Source organism: Jatropha curcas, chromosome 6 (assembly GCF_041381405.1).
Source record: "Jatropha curcas cultivar XTBG-Jc1 chromosome 6, XTBG_Jcur_1.0, whole genome shotgun sequence".
NCBI classification, from domain to species: Eukaryota; Viridiplantae; Streptophyta; class Magnoliopsida; order Malpighiales; family Euphorbiaceae; genus Jatropha; species Jatropha curcas.
The window spans coordinates 3090303-3110109 of NC_143156.1; the positions used below are offsets into that span (position 1 = coordinate 3090303).

A 19807-nucleotide genomic window follows, 5' to 3' on the forward strand; every position below is an offset into this window, starting at 1 on the left:
ATGAGAATAAATAGATTTAAACAGATTTCAGTAAAATTTATAAAATTTGAAAATAATCCTAAATTTAAGAAAATTACAAACTAAAAAAAATTAGTGAAATATTAATATCAATTACTAGCAAACTGCATTTATTTAAAATGAATTATGCAATTAATCTAAACATAAAAATATAATTAAAAATTAAATTTTTAACGAATTTCTTGTTATTTTATTTCAAATAGTATGTTAAAAATTGAAAATGATATGCAATTTAAATGTTCTAAAATTTTGAAGTATAATTCAATAAAATTTTTATGAAATTATATAAGTAAATCTATAAATTTTATATTACAATTTATAAGAAGGGAAGAAAATAAAACAGACTGGAAACCGTAGAAACTGTGGGCTATAGGTTCATTTACAGGCCCACATTATTTGCCACCATCAAGCATTTCTACTTTATAGCAAGGGCACGTTTGCTCAGCTTTTTTTTTTTTTTTTCTCTCTTTTTTTTTTTTTTTCTCCTTTTTTTTTTAGTATCGAGCCAGAGAATTCGAATTTATCATCTGTTCATATATGCACTTGCTACTAAATTTTGGTGTGCTTCTTTTTTCTTTTAAAGGAAGTAATCTTTTCCGCTTTCTATTTCATACTAATTTAATATGATCTTTATTATATGCTGTTATTATTATTATTATTATTATTATATTGTAAGGCTAAATAAGCAATATTTATATTTTTTTTAATTTATGTTATAGTTAAATTAAATTTATTTTTCTGAGAGAACATATTGATCCATAAATTTTTTTTGTAATGTTCGGCCAGGGGAATAATTCTTAAGGTACTAATTTCGCAAGAAAAATATTTTTTAAAATTTCATTATTAATAAAATTAAAATTATTTTATTAAACAAAGTAGAAACTAGGTTAATTAATGGAACTAAAATATAATTTAATTATAATAATTTATTATAATGATAAATATTTTAAATATTTTAAAATGAGCATATCAATTATATTAAATATCAACAAAATAGGAGGTATTTTTAAAAAATAAAAGTTGAAATGACCTAATAAAACCATAAGTTAAATGTCAAAACACCAAGTAATTAAAACAAAATTTTACTCCAAATCCCAACTAGGAATGGAAGCATGCCGATACCGCGAATTTTAAACTATCTATATTCATATACGTTTACAATTATATTAACCATATCGTTAAAAATTCGTTTATATATCTGTTTAATTATTTGTGTATGAACCCATTAATTATTTTATTATCCATATCCGTATAAAACTCGTTTAAATCAGATAAGGTACTTACAAAATTTTAATAACCTAAACACGAATCCGTTTAAACATCATTTAAATTAAAGATTTAAACCAGTAGTTTTTTTTAAAAAAAAAAAAAAAACTTAAACTAGTAATCATTAACATTAAAATTTTAAGTAAAACTTGTAGAATCATAAGTGAAAATATTAAAACTCGTAGAATCTTAAATAAAAAAAAAAAAAAAAAGAAAGTTAAGGTTATTACAAGAAACATCCACATATGGATAAAAATTTATTAAACTAGTAGCAACATATAAACTAAAAATTCATCCAAATACACGACCACCATTTAAATATTCTTGTTTTTTTTTTTTAAAAAAAAAAAGATCAAAGGTTCAAACCTCGGAACCAATATTTATATGATAAATATATTATTATTATAGATAAATGGGTAGGGTATCTGCGGATACTCGTAAGACTATCCGTTTAACCTAACGGGTAACCCATAACAAATATTTATTGAATGAAATCCGTAATCTATATGAATCTGTCATGGGCAGTAATTTTACTATCTATACCTGTTTTAAATATTTACAACGACCCAAATCTGTAATAATCAGACGGAGTACCTTTAAATACCCGTTCCGCTTCCATTCCTAATCCCAACTCTATATAACATATTGTTTATACATAAACAAACAAATTATTAGCTACTTTACAATTTATCTTTTTATAAGCCATTTAATTACAATAATGCCTTATGCCAATAAAATTTTCAATTTATTACATGAGAAATCTCTAAAATAATAAATATAAATTAAACCCCATTCTAGAATAATACATCCTTTAAAAAATATTTCAAATTTATTATTTTAAAAGTCTAAATTTCATAATAAAGTGATTAAAAATTAAAACCATACTTATATTTGAAAAAATAGAAATATATAAAACAGAATTTTATTTTTCAACATTAAATCTAAATACAAGAAAATAGTTTAAATTAAAGCAACAGAAATATAAAACACAAAAATTTTTTAAAAATTCTTCTAAACATTAAAAAAAATTACATAATCCATACATAGCATGGATACATAATTAGTTTGTATTTTTTTAAATATAATGTTACTCGTATTTATTATTAGATTATTATTTAGTTATTTAGTAAAAAGTATATTTTTTGACAGAATAATAATTAAGTAATTTGGTTGAGTTAAACCTAAGGGATAAATAAATGATCCTACCGTAAGCATTAAAGAAATGATATTAATTCCAATCAAAATTCATGGACTAAATAGTAAATTTTTTTTTAAAAAAAAAAAATTTGAACTTAAGTCTTTGAAATAAATATCAAAATTATGATGGTGATATATTGATATATGCTATTTTATACTATTACTAGTTCTTTTTATGACGTACGATGTACGTTAGCTATATTCGTAATTATATGCTGATTTTTAATACTCATTTAAATTTTTTTATTTATATAATTAAAATATAAATTCTTATTTAGATTACAATAAATATAGTGGTGTGTATATATATAGTAATTTTTTTAAATATATGTCTTGAACTATAATATCTCATTTAAATAATTGATATGTTTATTTCTCACTTTAAAATAGCAATTTGAATAAAAAATATATCATTTATATTTTATTCAACATACTAATTTAAATAGGTTTTATTACGCGCTAGTTACTTTTATTTTTTTCTTTAACTATCGATTTGATTTATAAAAATCACCATATAACTTTTATTTTACATTTTATAATTAACTTACATAATTTGTTAATAACTTTCACTATAATCTATTTTAGTAAATAAATATACTTTAACAATAGAATAAGAAACTAATATAATAAATCAAATTACATATTTATAAATAATAATAGTTTTTATTTTTATTTTTTCATCCAATCAAAATCATAAAATCATTTAAAAGATTTATTAACAAAATTACGTATCTTAATAGGAAGAATAGGATTTGAATTGAATAAGATATCAATATAATTCATCAAATTCGATATGTTTAAAATAATAATTTTTTATCTTATTTTTTGGCCAATTAAATTAGAGTGCAATTTGAAATTAAAAAAATTTAACCATATCCTTTTTAAATTAAAATATTAATTATTTAGATATATTTATTAAAAATAAATTAAAAAATTTCAAATGCCTCATATTTACACATATTCATTTAAAATAATAATGTTGAAGATAAATTACAATAATAATAAATAAAAATAATAAATAATAAATAATAATAATAAAATAAATTATTAAATTATTATTAATAATTTATATAATAATATAATGAAATAAAATATAATCAAGTTAAAATCTAATTGAGGTTAGATAATTTATATTTTTTTTTGAGGAAAGGTAATTTATATTTAAAGTTATTGATTTTAATAATTTGTATACCCTTTAAGTTTAAAAATTATTTATAAAATTTATCAATTTAAAAAAAATAATTCAAATATACTAAATTTAATAAATAAATAAAAAATCTGAACTCCAGTGAATTTTCACTTATACTAAATATAAAAATTATATAAGATTTATTTAGACATTCAAATAAAATCGTTAATTTTTCAAAGAACTTATGAATAATTGCAATTTTTTACATGTTTGACCAAATAAGAAAGTCATTATATATGATATTGTAAAGAAATTTTGCTTCACAATCTTTAAATCAAGTGGTTTTACTTAATAAAAATGAGGAATAACTTTTAAAACTAATTAGGTAGTGGGCATACACGATCATCTTAATTTAAAACCACACCGAATTAAATAAAAATTAAAGTGAATTTTCAAAATGAAAATAGTATCAAATTAAATATAATTCAAAATTTAATTAGTTCAATCAATTTTACATGCACTTTTAGGTTGGTCAATTTAAGCATTCACTAAAAAAAAAAATCGAATAAAAAATTCAGTTTATTCATGCAAACTAAAAGCCAACCTAAATCAGTTTTATCCGTTGTTTTAATATCCTTAAAATTAGAAAACATCCTCAAAATTGCAAAGGGATATAGGTTCTCTTTTTTTAGAGAAATCTTAGACCATTAATTAATATAATATTTAATTAATTAATCTAATAATAATATTTTTTAACATATTGAATAACTCCAACTAAGTGCAAAATTGATAAAGTATATTATATAATTTCTTTCCACTTACTATTTATTATTCCATTTCTCTCTCTATTCTTAATTATCCAATATGAGATAAATAGTTTAAACGTGTATATATATATTTCATACAAATATATTCAAGAGAAGATTACAAGAACTATCAAATTTCACATAAACTATTAGGTCAATTAAATATTTATTATTCTTATTATTGCATAAGATTTTTTTTTTTTACTTTTATTGCCAAACTCTAATTATTTCTAAGAGTATTATAAAAGAAAACTATCACATATTCTTTTATATAATAAAAAATAAAAATATTAGATAATTATTTTTTATCTTAAATGATCATCTATAAGAAAAAGAAAGTGAAGAAAAAAATTAATTAAATATTCTCGTATGCACCACTTTATTATTTATTATTTTTTCCATAGAAAGAACTACAAAATATTAAATAACAGAATATTTATATGCAATATAATTTCAAAATTTTATATTTAAAAATTTATTCTATTTGAAAATTTATTTTTTAAAAGATATATCCAATCAAATCATACAAATATAAAGAAAAAGAGAGTATTAATAAAAATATATATTTTTATTTTTATCTCCCCTAAATAAAATACTTTAAATTATAATCAAAATGAAATCAAATAAATAATAAATTTAAAAAATAAAATATAAAAATTTGAAAATGTCCTATTATCGTATATATTTATTAAAAAATAAAATTAAAAATAAATTATATCCAATTAATTAATCAATTGCAATTTAATTGGCCATAATTAAGGGTATTTTAGAACATTTCAAATTTCATTAAGGGTGATACAGTAATCCCATTACTCCTCTTCATTCCCACTTATATATATATATATATATATAGTAAGTATAAGTATAAACATATATAAGTACAAGTAAGTAAATATAAGTATAGATAGATATAAAAATATAGATAGATAGATTTATGGGTAATAATCAATAAAGGAGTTTTCTCAAAAAAAAAAAAAAAAAAAAAAGGAGTCTATACACGTGCAGTGCACATGCTGATAAAACAAACACTGTCTTTCTTCTTCTTCTTTTCAATTTCCTTTCCTTTCTTAAAGAGACCGATTGTCTAGGAGACAGTGTAAGCAAGAGATATTCTGCCTTTTACTATTCAGATTAAAGAAACCAATAATAGTAATAAAAAAAGGCAATGGCGAGGAGACCAGACGAGGAATACGATTATCTGTTCAAGGTTGTACTAATTGGCGATTCTGGTGTAGGAAAATCAAATCTTCTTTCCCGATTTACTCGTAATGAGTTCTGTTTGGAATCCAAATCCACCATTGGCGTTGAATTCGCCACCCGTACTCTTCAAGTACTTTCTCTCTCTAGATTCTATTTTGATTTTTTTTTTTCGTTATTCGATCTGACTCTGTTTTGGTTTGTGCAAATTTGTTTACTTTATTTGGGTTTATCATTTCCAAGTACTTGAATTTTGATCTTGAATTTGAATTTTAGCCATCTCTTTTATAGTTTTATGTAATATGTATTAGATCTATTTGTTTAATTGTCTTTAGCAGGCTTTGTTAATAAATTTTCAATAAAGTTTTGATCTTTGATGCCAATTTGAATGGCACTAGCTTTTGCAAATTGGAATTTAGTAATATTTAGTTGATGCAAATGAAGATACTTTATTTGGGAAAAAGAAATTTACTAAAAATAGTTTATTTGGACATTTTGTGCAAAGAGAAATGTATACATATGTAAAATTTTGAAAAAGAAGATTTTGGATTTCTGCTTGCATGGAAACTAGACCATGTCAATGTAATATTGCGAGCCGCCATCTAAAGATACTTGATGGTAGAAAGAATTTGAAAACAATCATTTAAAATTAGTTTTAAAACGGAATTTGCCTACTGTTGGATTGATGGATGTGAAATACATGGAAATCAACTGTAGATAACTTAAGAACGCAGTAGGCGATTTTAGTGCAGGTTATGGCATAAAGATGGACTATTAAATAGAGAAATCCCTTCAAGATTAAAATAAGGGTACATATGATGAAAACTTCTGATTGATGTTGGAAATGTGTGAGTAAAGCTGGATGGTCTAGATTGTGATTTTTGAGATTCTTTAATGAGATTTTGACAATGAAATTAGAAGAATAAAAGTGTGATGTATGTATATGCACTGAATACTGTGAGAAACGCAAGGGATTGGCTAAGAAAATCACAATTAAGTTCTTAGTCTTTTTCTTTACTCCTGCATGTGTAGGCTGAGAGCATGGCAGTGATATTTTCAACAAAATATCTATATGGTCTCGTAATTACTTAACTTTATGGAATTTAAAGAATGAACTGTGGTTGGTGTGGGACCTGTTAGGGCTGACACGAGAGAAACAAATTCCCAATTAGAATTTAATTGCATCAATAAATTGTTTTAAATCCTTACTTATTCTCCTTTTAGTCATAAATGAGTTTACTAGGTATCTTCATGATTAGTTTATTTAACATATTTTGTTTGCAATTGAAATAATTTGGTCAGTATTTATTTTTATCAGGTCATCAGAAAATTCTATATTTGGAAGTACATTTTTTGGTCTGCCTGATTTGTGTTATGGCCCATGAGGACTCATTTCTTGAGGTTGCAGGATCTAAATCTCTACCATTCTGTTTGAAATTTTGAAAGAGTTGCTGCTTGTCCCAGAACTCTTAATTCTTTTCAATGAAGACTCCATGGCTTTTACTTGGTAAAAGGCATGTATTGCTTCATGTATCGATGTCTATAGCAGTGGGATCCTCCCCCTTTTACTTGTTTGGTGGATCATTTTTTTTCCAAAGAAAATGCCACTCATATTTTTGGCATGAATTTGTTCTTGATCTCATGTTTGTAAATTGGTTTCCTCTCAATATTACTGATTTTTTTGGGACTAATTTTCAAGATTGATCCCGCATAATTCATAAATAAAGTTTTCAACATTTGTTACTTGTAAATTCATCTTCTTGTTGTATTGCTAAAGAGTTTGCATTCTGCATAGGTTGAGGGAAGGACTGTCAAAGCCCAAATATGGGACACAGCTGGCCAGGAGCGATACAGAGCAATAACCAGTGCCTACTATAGAGGTGCCCTTGGAGCTCTTCTAGTGTATGATGTTACAAAACCAACAACATTTGAAAATGTTAGTCGCTGGCTGAAGGAACTGAGGGACCATGCAGATGCCAATATTGTGATAATGCTAATTGGAAACAAGACTGATCTGAAACATCTCCGAGCTGTGGCCACTGAGGATGCTCAAGGTTATGCAGAGAGGGAAGGACTTTCATTCATTGAAACTTCTGCTCTAGAAGCAACAAATGTCGAGAAGGCATTCCAGACAATCCTCTCAGAGATTTACCGAATAATTAGTAAGAAGTCACTTTCATCAGAAGAACAAGCACCTGCCAATATCAAAGAAGGTAAAACAATTGTTGTTGGAGGATCTGAGGCAAACGTTAAGAGGCCTTGCTGCTCTTCGTCATAAGGATTGTATTTACATCAAGATACCCTTCTCTATTCTCTTTCCCTTGCCCCCTTTGTGGGGTTATTATTTTCATGTTCGATTTGTGTTGTCGGATTGTTTATTGTTTTGCATGAGATATGCCACAGCTTTTTTCTTGAGAGTTGTTTGTAGACAATTTTGCCAGGATTTCTTCCTTTCCTTCCAAACCTTATTTCTGCATAAGGGGGTTTTGGGTTATTAAATTATGAATTATTGGAAATTGCCACAAACCTAAAATTGTCATTTTTCTATAGAATGTTGTATTTCTTATTAGTGTCTATGAGAACTTTTTCGTTGCTGTTGATTATTTATTACATGAGCTATGAGGAGAGAACATTAAGTTAAGTGCATATTTGCTGCTATGATTGACTTTTGACAAATTGTGTGCAATATTTAGAGCTTAGCAAATTATGTTTTAGAAAAATTAATTATTTTTTAAAGTATTTTGCAAACCATGATTGCACATTTATTTGATGATCTAATCCAAAATGTATATACAACAAAAAAAAAAAAAAAAAAAAAAAAAAAAACCTAATTTACGACCTAATCTCAAGCACGAGATATGATTTTCTTTTCTTTTTTTTTTTTTTTTTTTTTTTTTTTTTTAAAAATGAAAAAATTGTGGTGTCTTTGCCATCCAGTAGTCAAAAAGCTAGCTTGGGTTGCGATGTTATCAAGCCAAATTATTAGATATGAGGGCCCCTTTATATGCTCTTTGAAATCTGAGACCATGCCCGATGGGATCACATACTCATCACATCCATAGGAGACAAAAATAATGCAAGAGAGGTCATTGTTTGAAGCACCCAAAATGAATGCTTTGACCCATAATGAAACAAGTTTCTTGATACCCCAACACATACAGAAGAAAAATTAAGACAAAAATTTCAAAGACAATGTGTAAAAATGGATCCATTTCCCTGTTTCTTATAGAATTGTCTTTGGAAAATCTGAAACACCTCGTAGAATTTAACCAATGAAGGGCAAATAAGAGGATGTTCATCCAAAATTTCACTATCAACCATATTTTTCAGTTCTATAATACTGCCTGCCTTTCTACTTTTCAAAAACTAATGGCATGAACTGATAATGTATCATCAAAATTTCAGATGCCAGGAAATGAAATATTGCTGACTGCAACATTAAAACATTTTGGGCTTGTAGATACCCTATTGACAAGGGTAACAACCAAGCACTCAGCATTTTTTCTCGAGAAATATAAAATAGAAGAAGTGTAGAATCTGATTTTCAGACAAATTCAAGCGCAGAATATATGACAGCATTTGAAAGATACCTAGGATAGCAAGGTCAACAGTATATTTATGTCTAACATCTCAGTAGCAAGAAATTAAAAGTACACATGAACGGCTACCCACAACAGTTGCTCTTCTGCTGGATAGGCTGCCCTTTCACTTGAACAGATCCTGTTGACTTGTTTGCAGTTGGCTGGTTTCCCATTCTGCATAAAATTTTGAAATAGAAAAGATGAGCATTCCTAATGGAATAGATTTATTCTGTAGTGTGCAAAATTCATAAAAGTGAAAGTACACCAATCAACATGAGATCTCTCCATTTCAACAATATGAGAATTCAACTTTCTTAGTGTTAACACAAATCATATTTGCAATGTACAATTGCTATAACGTTACTGGTCCAGAAAATAATGATTTTGGTCCAGTTCTTTTATGGCATAGATAACAAATAGAGAAAATCGATAAATATAAAGCAGGTAATGGTGATAGCAACTAAGTATTAGAATAATAAATAATAATCTCTAAAAAACAATTGGGATTCACAAATAATAAAGAAGTCTGGGCATATAGAAGTGGAGTAGAAGGAAAAGTTCATTAGTAGTTTTACTTTTTCTTAATTTCGCCTGCCATGGTTAAGAAAGCCTGCTCCACATTAATTGAATCTTTAGCACTTGTCTCTAGGAAAGGAATGCCAAGCTCATCTGCGAATGCCTGCATTTCATTTGGGTGCAGAAAAGCAAAATGAACTTAAACTAATAAACAATTAAAATTAATCAAATTCACTGTTATTAATTCATTCTTGTCATCTGTTATCACGACCATAGTAAGACCAGCTATTCACTTAATTGACCTGAAAGGTCACTGCATTGAGAATGTTGAAACTACAGAACAACCTAATTCAAATACGAGTTTTTTTTTTTCATTACAAAACTTGAAAGCACGAAGACAATTGATATGGATACAACTTTTAATAGAAAAAACATCAAATTTTGATAAAATGTGTTTCAACAAACTTTTAGCTGTCTTACTAAAATTAACCATAGGCAAAAGCTTTTTGTTTATGTAAGTACTCATATAAACGGGCATTAGTTATTAGTCATAATATATACCAACTATGCAAGCATCCATTAAGAATCGTTAGATAGATTAAAAGCATAGAATATTAATTCCTATTAGAATCTGCAAGTAAATAGCAGCATGAATTACTGGACAAGTTAGTAGATTCAACACAAACTTTACCCATTGGTGAGAAGAAAATCTGGAAGAAGGATTTCGTTTAAGGCAGAAAACATAACCAACTATACCTTTGCAGTCTGTGTGTCCACAACCTTGTTCTCAACTAGATCACATTTATTTCCAACTAAAAGCTTGCACACACTATCATTTGCATATCTATCAATCTCATTCAACCACTGCTTGACATTATTGAAGCTCTCCATTTCAGTAACATCATAAACTATCTGTCACAATTGCCATAAAAACTGCTAAACTAAGAGCCTTGAAAACGATTTCATACAGGATGTAAAGAACTGAAACAGTATAAATGTAGAGTAGAACACAAATAAGATTCAGCAAAGCATTATAGTCCCAAATAATTAACAACAAACTCCATTAAGAATTCAGTAAATCTGCAGGAAAAGCAATAAGAAACATGGAAGCTGGAATCCAAAATGTACATTTGTAATCTATGAAATGCGACAGCATACTCACATGTTGATACTTAAAAAACAAGCACGAACAGTAAGAAACTCAAACTCAACTAATTAGTAAGTTCACATAGTATAAAAGAAGTAGAAAGATAATAGGAAATTGATGACCAAGTAATCTAACACTAAGCCATCCACTTATAAAGTGAAAAAATAGCAGGGCCATTTTGTCAGATAAATATGCAGAAGCCATTGATGTTAGGCTGAAAGAAGGGAAGCGAAACATGGGGATATTGGTCAGCGTTGTTGTGTATGGAATAGTACAGCAACATTTCTATGAGAAGTAGCAATTACATATTATATCAGCATAGCAATATTTGCAAACTGTGATATGCAAGGAACCTAGCATCTTTCACAATCTGATATGCCAATATGCATAAATGCATTGACCCAAAGATACGTCACAATATAAAATTTTCTAATCCTGGAAAAAGAGGGAGCCAGAATTTCTAACTATTATCCCATGCGCGCCTCGGTAGTAACTACTTGTAATAGTCCGGAAACGCTCCTGCCCAGCAGTATCCCACTGAAAAGCAAAAGAAAGTGAAGACATTATTTGAAGTGGAATAGAGATGAAACATTTATGAAATACAGCATATTTCTTCCTTCCAATCTTTATCCAGAAAAGAAAATGTGCTAACTTAAGTTAACAAAGATCAGGCAACATTCACAGAAAGAAATAAAAGCAGAAAACTAGCAAAATATGAAGTGAAGTATTTTAAAATAAAAAAATGAAAGGAAAAAACACCCATTTGTGAATCTTTCTAAATGCACGCATGTCTACCAGCTCAATTGTGTTGGCCAGCGAGGATTTTATAGAGACCCAAACCTATCTTAATCCTAGATTTTTTGTGCATCCACTTAGTACCACTTAAACAATTATACTACAAAGAACAACTGTTAAAACATATTTCAAGATAAAGCTCAGTTACTCACAATCTGCAGCTTGATTGTCTTGCCATCCAGCTCAACAGTTCTGATTTTCTACAAAATCATTACAATTTCATAAGCTTCTTGAAAATTATATGTATAGAGATAGATAACAAACATACAAGCATACACATATACTCACAAAATCAACACCGATGGTACTGATATAGCTGTCCACATAAGAATCATCCTGAGAAAATTAACAGAAACAGAAAATGAACTTCAATTAAAACACTAATCACCATAGGAAAAACCAAAACTTTAACTCATTTTTGCACTAATCTTCTTAAATAACTTCTAACCCACTAACAATAACATCAAATACATCATACACAAGTATTTTAATTTACAAAATTGACAAATCAAATTAAAACAGAAAAAAGTTCAAAGTAAAGTCAAGCTCACAGCAAATCTGAGAAGCAGACACGATTTTCCGACTGAAGAGTCACCGATTAACAAAAGCTTAAAGAGATAATCACTAGCAAAACAAGAAAACCCAAAAAAAAAAAAATGGTAAGCAATAATGTGAATAAAAAGAGAAAAATCATCAAGGGGTTGCTTCTGTGTAAAGAAATAAAACAAAAAAGGAGATTTACTATTCGTTGCTCATGATTGGATCGAAGTGGAAAATTTTCTTGAGGTTTCTCTGCGTGAAAGAAAGGGAAAACGAGAGAGAGAGAGAGAGAGAGATAGAGACAGTAGAAAATTGTAAAGGGCAGAGGGAAATATTGTTTCTCAGTTGTCAAGAAAAGCTATGCCCACCAAATATTGGTTTTTTTTTTTTTTGAAAAAATAATTAATAATTAGTAGTAATTGGTAGAATTAAAAATATAAAGTATTTTTTGATTATTTAATTTTGAAGGTGGGCTTTTTATGCGAGCTTCGTGCATGTCCACGAAGTCACAGACAGGTCTCCGCCTCAGTCCAGGCCTCCATGAGCTAACTTTTCCACTGCAACTGCGAACACTATATAAGTCCCCAACTCTCTCAATCTCTACCCTCCTTATCCCGACACGTGGACCGATTAAAACAAACCTTTGATAAATCCTCAGTTGCTCTAGTTTACCCTAGATTCTGTTCGTAGTTATTCTCTTACACAGCAACTTCAAGAGTTAAACGCGTTTCAAAGCCGCAACAGGTACATTCTCTTCTTCACCCAAAATCGCCCTTAAATCTCTCTTTCTTGCTCGCTGGCTTTTAATTTGTTCAAGCACAATTTGCAAGTTTTCCCACGACATGCTCTTCGCCGATCTGTCTTGAATCAGAGGTAACATTACTTATCAAATTATTCTTTTTTATAAGCAATTTTATTTGCTTGACATTGGGTTTGATCAAAATAAGTTCTTTATCTGCTTTTTAGCATTTTTTGATCAAAAGGTTTGACAGAGAGTGAGTTCATGCTTAATTCTTGTATTTCAGCGTCCATATAACAGAGGTGTTATGTTATTGATTTTTCTTTTTTTGTCCATCTCGTTTCCTTTGAATATATATATATATATATATATATATATATATATATATATATATATATATATATATATATATATATATACATACATAGAATTCTTTCTCGGGTTGATATCTCAGTCTTGGGAATTTACACACAGCTTTTGTTTTTTGCACTGCCAGTGCCCATCAATTTTGTGAAATGGCTTCAGAAGGTGCAAAAAGCTTTGCAAGGAGGGACCGCCTCTTGGAGATTGAGCAGAAGGTTCGAGGGTGGTGGGAAGACAAAGATGTTTTCAGGGCTGAACCTGGTGAAAGGCCTCCTGAAGCGGATGAAAAGTTCTTTGGAAACTTTCCATTTCCGTATATGAACGGGTTTTTGCATCTTGGCCATGCATTCTCACTGTCTAAGCTTGAATTTGCTGCTGCCTATCATAGATTAAGGGGAGCTAATGTGCTGTTGCCATTTGCTTTCCATTGTACTGGTATGCCAATTAAGGCCTCGGCAGATAAACTGCGTCGAGAAATTGAACGGTTTGGTAACCCCCCTAATTTTGCCATTGAAGAGGAGGAGCAAGTAGAAACCCAAACAGAGCCTGATGATGCACTTGGAAGCTTGCCGGTAGACAAGTTCAAGGGCAAAAAGTCCAAGGCTGCTTCAAAATCAGGGGGACAAATGTTCCAATGGGAAATTATGCGCAGTTTTGGGCTCTCTGATAGTGAGATATCAAAGTTTCAGGATCCATACGAGTGGTTGAGGTTCTTCCCTCCATTAGCCATGGAAGATCTTAAGGCTTTTGGCTTGGGTTGCGACTGGAGACGTTCATTTGTGACAACAGATATAAACCCATACTTTGATTCTTTTGTGCAGTGGCAAATGAGGAAACTAAAATCTATGGGTAAGATTGTCAAAGATGTGCGTTTCACAATTTACTCTCCCTTGGATGGCCAGCCATGTGCAGATCACGACAGGGCAAGTGGTGAAGGAGTGCAGCCCCAAGAATACACTCTTATCAAGATGGAGGTGCTGCCGCCTTTCACTGTCAAGCTGGGGCCTTTGGAAGGGAAAAAAGTGTTTCTAGCTGCGGCTACACTGAGACCCGAGACGATGTATGGACAAACAAATGCATGGGTCTTGCCTGATGGAAAATATGGAGCTTTTGAAATTAATGAAACAGATGTGCTCATCCTCACAGAGAGAGCAGCTCTTAATCTTGCCTATCAAAACGTCTCAAGATTTCCTCAGAAACCAAGTTGCTTGCTTGAGCTAACTGGTTATGATCTAATTGGTCTTCGGTTGAAGTCTCCTCTTTCTTTCAACGAGGTCATATATGCTCTTCCCATGTTGACAATTCTGACAGACAAAGGCACTGGGATTGTGACCAGTGTGCCTAGTGATGCCCCTGATGATTATATGGCATTGCATGATTTGAAAGCAAAACCAGCATTCAGGGCTAAGTATGGTGTGAAAGATGAATGGGTACTGCCCTTTGAGATTGTACCAATCATTAATATTCCAGACTTCGGAGATAAGGCTGCTGAAAAAGTTTGCCTGGATTTGAAAATTAAGAGCCAAAATGAGAAGGATAAACTTGCTGAAGCAAAGAGGTTGACATACCTGAGAGGATTCACGGATGGGACAATGCTTGTTGGTGAATTTGCAGGGAGAAAAGTCCAGGAAGCAAAGCCATTAATTAGGGCCAAGCTTATTGAGACTGGTGAGGCAATTATGTATAGTGAGCCTGAGAAGCGAGTTGTATCGAGGTCTGGTGACGAATGTGTTGTGGCACTTACTGATCAATGGTACATCACATATGGGGAAGAAGAATGGAAGAAATTGGCTGAAGAATGCTTTTCCAATATGAATCTCTACTCTGATGAGACACGACATGGCTTTGAGCACACATTGAGCTGGCTAAACCAGTGGGCTTGTTCTCGATCTTTTGGGCTTGGGACTCGCATTCCATGGGATAAAGAGTTCCTCGTTGAATCCTTGTCTGACTCTACTATTTACATGGCCTATTACACTGTTGCCCACCTCCTTCATAATGATGACATGTATGGTACCAACAAGCCTCATTCTGTGAAGCCTGAGCAAATGACTGATGAGGTTTGGGATTTTATCATCTGTGGTGGTCCACACCCCAAATCATCTGATATACCTTCATCTATACTTGATAAGATGAAGCAAGAGTTTGAGTATTGGTATCCATTTGATCTTCGAGTCTCAGGTAAGGACCTCATTCAGAATCATTTGACATTCTGCATTTATAACCATACAGCAATCATGGCCAAGCACCACTGGCCTCGTGGATTCAGGTGCAATGGGCACATGATGCTCAATTCTGAGAAGATGAGCAAGTCTACTGGAAATTTCAGGACAGTTCGCCAGGCTATTGAGGAATTCTCTGCTGATGCAACACGATTCTCTCTAGCTGATGCTGGGGATGGTGTTGATGATGCAAACTTTGTATTTGAAACTGCAAATGCTGCTATCCTTCGCCTCACTAAGGAGATTGCATGGATGGAAGAGGTTCTTGCTGCAGAATCATCTCTGAGAATTGGTCCTCCATCTACCTATGCTGATAGAGTGTTTGAAAATGAGATAAATATTGCTGTAAGAATGACTGAGCAAAATTACAGGGGCTACATGTTTAGGGAAGCTTTGAAAAGTGGGTTCTATGATTTGCAAGCTGCTAGAGATGAGTATAGGTTCTCTTGTGGTAGTGGGGGCATGAACCGTGACTTGGTATGGCGTTTTATGGATGTGCAGACACGGCTTATTACTCCAATCTGTCCACACTATGCAGAATATGTTTGGAGGGAGCTTTTGAAGAAGGATGGATTTGTGGTGAAGGCAGGCTGGCCTATGGCTGGTTCTCCTGATCTGACTCTGAAGGCCGCCAACAAGTACTTGCAGGACTCCATTGTTTTAATGAGGAAGCTGCTTCAAAAACAACTCTTAGGTTCAAAGAAAGGCAATAAAAAGGGAGCTCCAGTTGCAACGCTAACTGAAGACAAGCTAACAGGTTTAATATATGTGAATGAGCAATTTGATGGATGGAAAGCAGAATGCTTGAGGATACTTCAAAGCAAATTTGACCACAAGAATCGAACTGTTGCCCCAGATGGGGAGATTATGGATGCACTAAAGAATAGCTCCGTTGGTCAGGCCACAAATTTTAAACAAACCCAAAAACTTTGTATGCCTTTCTTGAGGTTCAAGAAAGATGAGGCTATCGCAATTGGTTCTCAGGCTTTGGACCTGAAGCTGCCGTTTGGAGAGATTGAGGTCCTTAAGGAGAACTTGGACTTGATAAAGAGACAAATTGGTCTTGAAGAGGTGGAAATATTGTCTGCTGCTGACCCTGATGCTCTTGCTAAAGCTGGTTCGCTTGTCTCACTGCTGAACCAGAATCCTCCATCTCCTGGCAATCCAACAGCCATCTTCTTGACCAGGTTAGGAAACTTATGCACTTGCAAATATTTGAAATTGTCTTCCTAGGAACAAGACTTTGATGTTAATTTGATAGCTTGTTATGTGCCTTTATTTATTTATTTATTTATTATTGTTATTGTTACATCTTCCTTTGTATTCTGAATAGTGGACCTCATCCTCTTTCATTAATAGGTAGTCGCTGATAAAACCAATCAAAAATGGATTGCGTGGGGAAAAGGTGTAATTGTTGAGACAAAAAGATTTTCTTCGAGGAATTTGTTGCTGGGATGTCACGAGTTTGAAAGGTAGCATGTTCTATTAGCAATGGAAGCATGTTTCACTAGCCAAGAATTTGCAGTGTCCTTAATATTGAACTTTATAAGATCTTTAATTTTGTCATTGTATTATTTAGGTTTTTTGATTAACTGGATAAGATGTTTTGGGAATTTCGCAATGTGTCATTAGTTTCCTCTTTACAGAATTGCACCCTTCCATCTCACCTTTTCTTATTTTCCATTTCCTTTGGATAGTGTTACAGTAAATTTGTATCTAGCTGCACTTGCAGATGGTTATTGATCATGAGTTATTTATTACAGTTTGTTTGCAATGATTTTATTTTCAGTTGCTAAATTTATTTGTTTCTTGTAGTTTTATAGAAGTTATGTGATATACATAATTAGGGATAAGCTTTTAATCATATCAGATGGATAAAATTAGCACCTTAAATTGTAACAGCACAGCTATGTGGTGTCTGTGACAATTAGGTACTTTGTCCATTATTATTATTATTATTATTATTTTCAGTATATTGAAAATTTAATGTGGTTCTTTGTGAGTAGTGAGAGGGAGCTCCCTTCTTATACTATGGAAGTTCTCTATTCTGTATCATGTGGGTACACATGATACGTTCTATGGACTTTTCTATTACCTGAAAATTCTAAAAAATGCATAAACAGGAAATATAATCTTGAATTTTTAAATTATTATCTGTGATGTTAATATGCAGCTTAGTAGTATTTGTCAATCTTCAATCTTCTACAGTTAGTTCACCTATCAAATGAAAGTTTTTCCCACCAAAGGGGATTAATTATAAAACAAAATGATTACATTATTGATACTGGTTAATTTTTTCAAAGCTTGCATTTTTTTTTTTTTGTTATTCATTTGAAGTTTATAAGTTTATTACAGCTCACTGAAATTAACTTCACTTGCGTTAACGGTAAGCAGTAATGAAATGTAACATAATATCACATACATCTTTCTATAATTCTTATAGTGCAAATATAATATCAAATACATCTTAGTATAATTCCTATAGTGCAAATATATTGGTTAAATTCCATTCGAATAAATGTAATACTGATTATACGAACGTAATATAAGGGCAAAGTTTGGCTAATAGTCTCTCAAATAATTTCTGATGAAAAAAAAAAAACAAACACAGTTACATTCCATAGCTACTGAAAAATTATCGAAAATCCATCAATCGATTGAAATTTTTTGAATTTCTTTTGGGTTGATACAAGTTATGGTTGAAACTTCAAATATTTGTTGATCAGAGTAACGGTAATACTCAAGAACATAGTCCATAGCATCAACTCACCCCCCCAGGCCACCGGAGCCAAAATGAGATCAAAGTTTTCTCTAAAAGATGGACAAAAATTGGCAAGCAGAGAAAGAAATGCAATAATAATGGGAAGAAAAAAATCATAATAAGAAACAACAGAAAAATATAATAAAACCTATTCTGGACAAAAGAGCCTTTCCAAGCCATCCCTGTGACTAGGAATAGTGAAATGCCTTAACCTCCCTTCTTGTTTCTTCATATACCCTTCACAAAGAAATGCCTTAGAAAATTTATCTTCAACTTCTCTATTGACATCATGCACAAAAACTTCAGTCTCTCCTTCTTCTTTATTCCTGGCCATCATACCTGCTGTATATATAGCAGTCATTCTTCCTGGTGCCTCTTCATAATACCCTGTAGGTGCATCAACCATTATTAAATCCCATTTTATTTCATAAACTTCACTTGGTAACCCTTTTAAAGCAAGCTGACACATTGAATATTTAGGGTCACCTACTGCTATGCATTCTGGTCCTTTCCCTACTTCTATTAAATTATCAGCTTGATTCACTTTACTGTCATAAGTCACATGATATGACTCTAACATAGGGAACCTTCTCTTAATTTGTGAAATCCAAGATTCATCTTCTTCGAGAAAGATAGTTCTTCCACCATAGTTAAGCGTACTCCACATTAGACTATCATGGCCAAGACCAAAAATCAAGAAATTGCAGGGTGATTTCTTTTCTAGAATTTTTGCTGTTACTGAAATTTCTTTTACTGTTTGTTGTGGTGTAATAGTTGAGGCACTGTAATGAATTAGAGCTTGAGCTAAAGATCTTGGGATCTTGGTGCAAGTTGGAGAGCAGTTTCTTGGATTTGGTTCTTCAGGATTTGAGGTTTTTGATTGAATGGTGCTTAAAATGGGAGATGGGCTTCCATCAGAATTCGAGGAAGAGGATGATATGTTCGATCTTAACAGAAAAAGTAACAAGAAAGCAAGAAAAATGCCGAAAAGGAGAAGCTTAAGGTTTGGGATTTGGTGGGTTTTAGGCCTACTCATGTTTTTCTGGTTCAAGAAAAGATCCCTTTTTTAAAATTTTCTTTTCTATTTTGCTCTTCTTGGGTTTGAAAGAATGGAAATGATGGAGATTGGGGTTGGAGTTTTGAAGGTTATATTTTGGTGGGTTTTTTTAAGTTGGAAGAAGAAAAGAAGGAGTGAGTTGAGATGTAGAGAGTTGAAGGTAATGTATGATAGCATTTTGATGCTTAGACATGAAGGGAAGGAAAATATTGGGTACTTGATGAAGACTAGATAGCTTCTAAGTTTTTGGAGGAAGCAAAAACTAAGGTTGGTAGATCTGCAAGTTTGGTGGAGTGTTGTAGACTATATAATTTGTTTGCTCATGAAGTTTGAATTGCTTTTAATTTTTTGTTTCATGGCTAATCTTACATGGGTTTAGAGAAGTTGACATGTCTCTCACCTTTTTGTCCACACTTTCAAGTTTTGTTTGTGGTTAAGTTGCTGAAAATGATGTGCACATAGCTTAGTTTGCT

General features: G+C 31.1%; 4 protein-coding genes across 4 annotated transcripts; 2 read left to right on the top strand and 2 right to left on the bottom strand.

The window, feature by feature from the left end:
* Nucleotides 1-5464: 5464 nt before the first annotated feature.
* On the top strand, nucleotides 5465-8028 carry RAB11C (RAB GTPase 11C). Its single transcript, XM_012211310.4, has 2 exons — nucleotides 5465-5746; nucleotides 7409-8028. The coding sequence occupies exons 1-2, from the start codon at nucleotides 5582-5584 to the stop codon at nucleotides 7889-7891; spliced, it is 648 nt and encodes a 215-aa protein (XP_012066700.1). The 5' UTR covers nucleotides 5465-5581; the 3' UTR covers nucleotides 7892-8028.
* Nucleotides 8029-9133: 1105 nt separating this feature from the next.
* On the bottom strand, nucleotides 9134-12542 carry LOC105629684 (ras-related protein RABD1). Its single transcript, XM_012211311.4, has 8 exons — nucleotides 12395-12542; nucleotides 12204-12276; nucleotides 11941-11988; nucleotides 11805-11852; nucleotides 11323-11394; nucleotides 10467-10622; nucleotides 9770-9873; nucleotides 9134-9368 (listed from the first exon to the last, which is right to left on the bottom strand). Exons 1-8 carry the CDS (start codon nucleotides 12406-12408, stop codon nucleotides 9278-9280), a joined length of 606 nt encoding a protein of 201 aa, XP_012066701.1. The 5' UTR covers nucleotides 12409-12542; the 3' UTR covers nucleotides 9134-9277.
* Nucleotides 12543-12868: 326 nt separating this feature from the next.
* On the top strand, nucleotides 12869-17278 carry LOC105629686 (ATP binding/leucine-tRNA ligases/aminoacyl-tRNA ligase). The gene is made up of 3 exons (XM_012211312.4): nucleotides 12869-13065; nucleotides 13428-16703; nucleotides 16876-17278. Exons 2-3 carry the CDS (start codon nucleotides 13447-13449, stop codon nucleotides 16877-16879), a joined length of 3261 nt encoding a protein of 1086 aa, XP_012066702.1. The 5' UTR covers nucleotides 12869-13065; nucleotides 13428-13446; the 3' UTR covers nucleotides 16880-17278.
* An 873-nt stretch (nucleotides 17279-18151) lies between these two features.
* On the bottom strand, nucleotides 18152-19473 carry GXM3 (glucuronoxylan 4-O-methyltransferase-like protein (DUF579)). The gene has a single exon (XM_012211314.4). It carries the CDS (start codon nucleotides 19311-19313, stop codon nucleotides 18426-18428), a length of 888 nt encoding a protein of 295 aa, XP_012066704.1. The 5' UTR covers nucleotides 19314-19473; the 3' UTR covers nucleotides 18152-18425.
* Nucleotides 19474-19807: the final 334 nt, after the last annotated feature.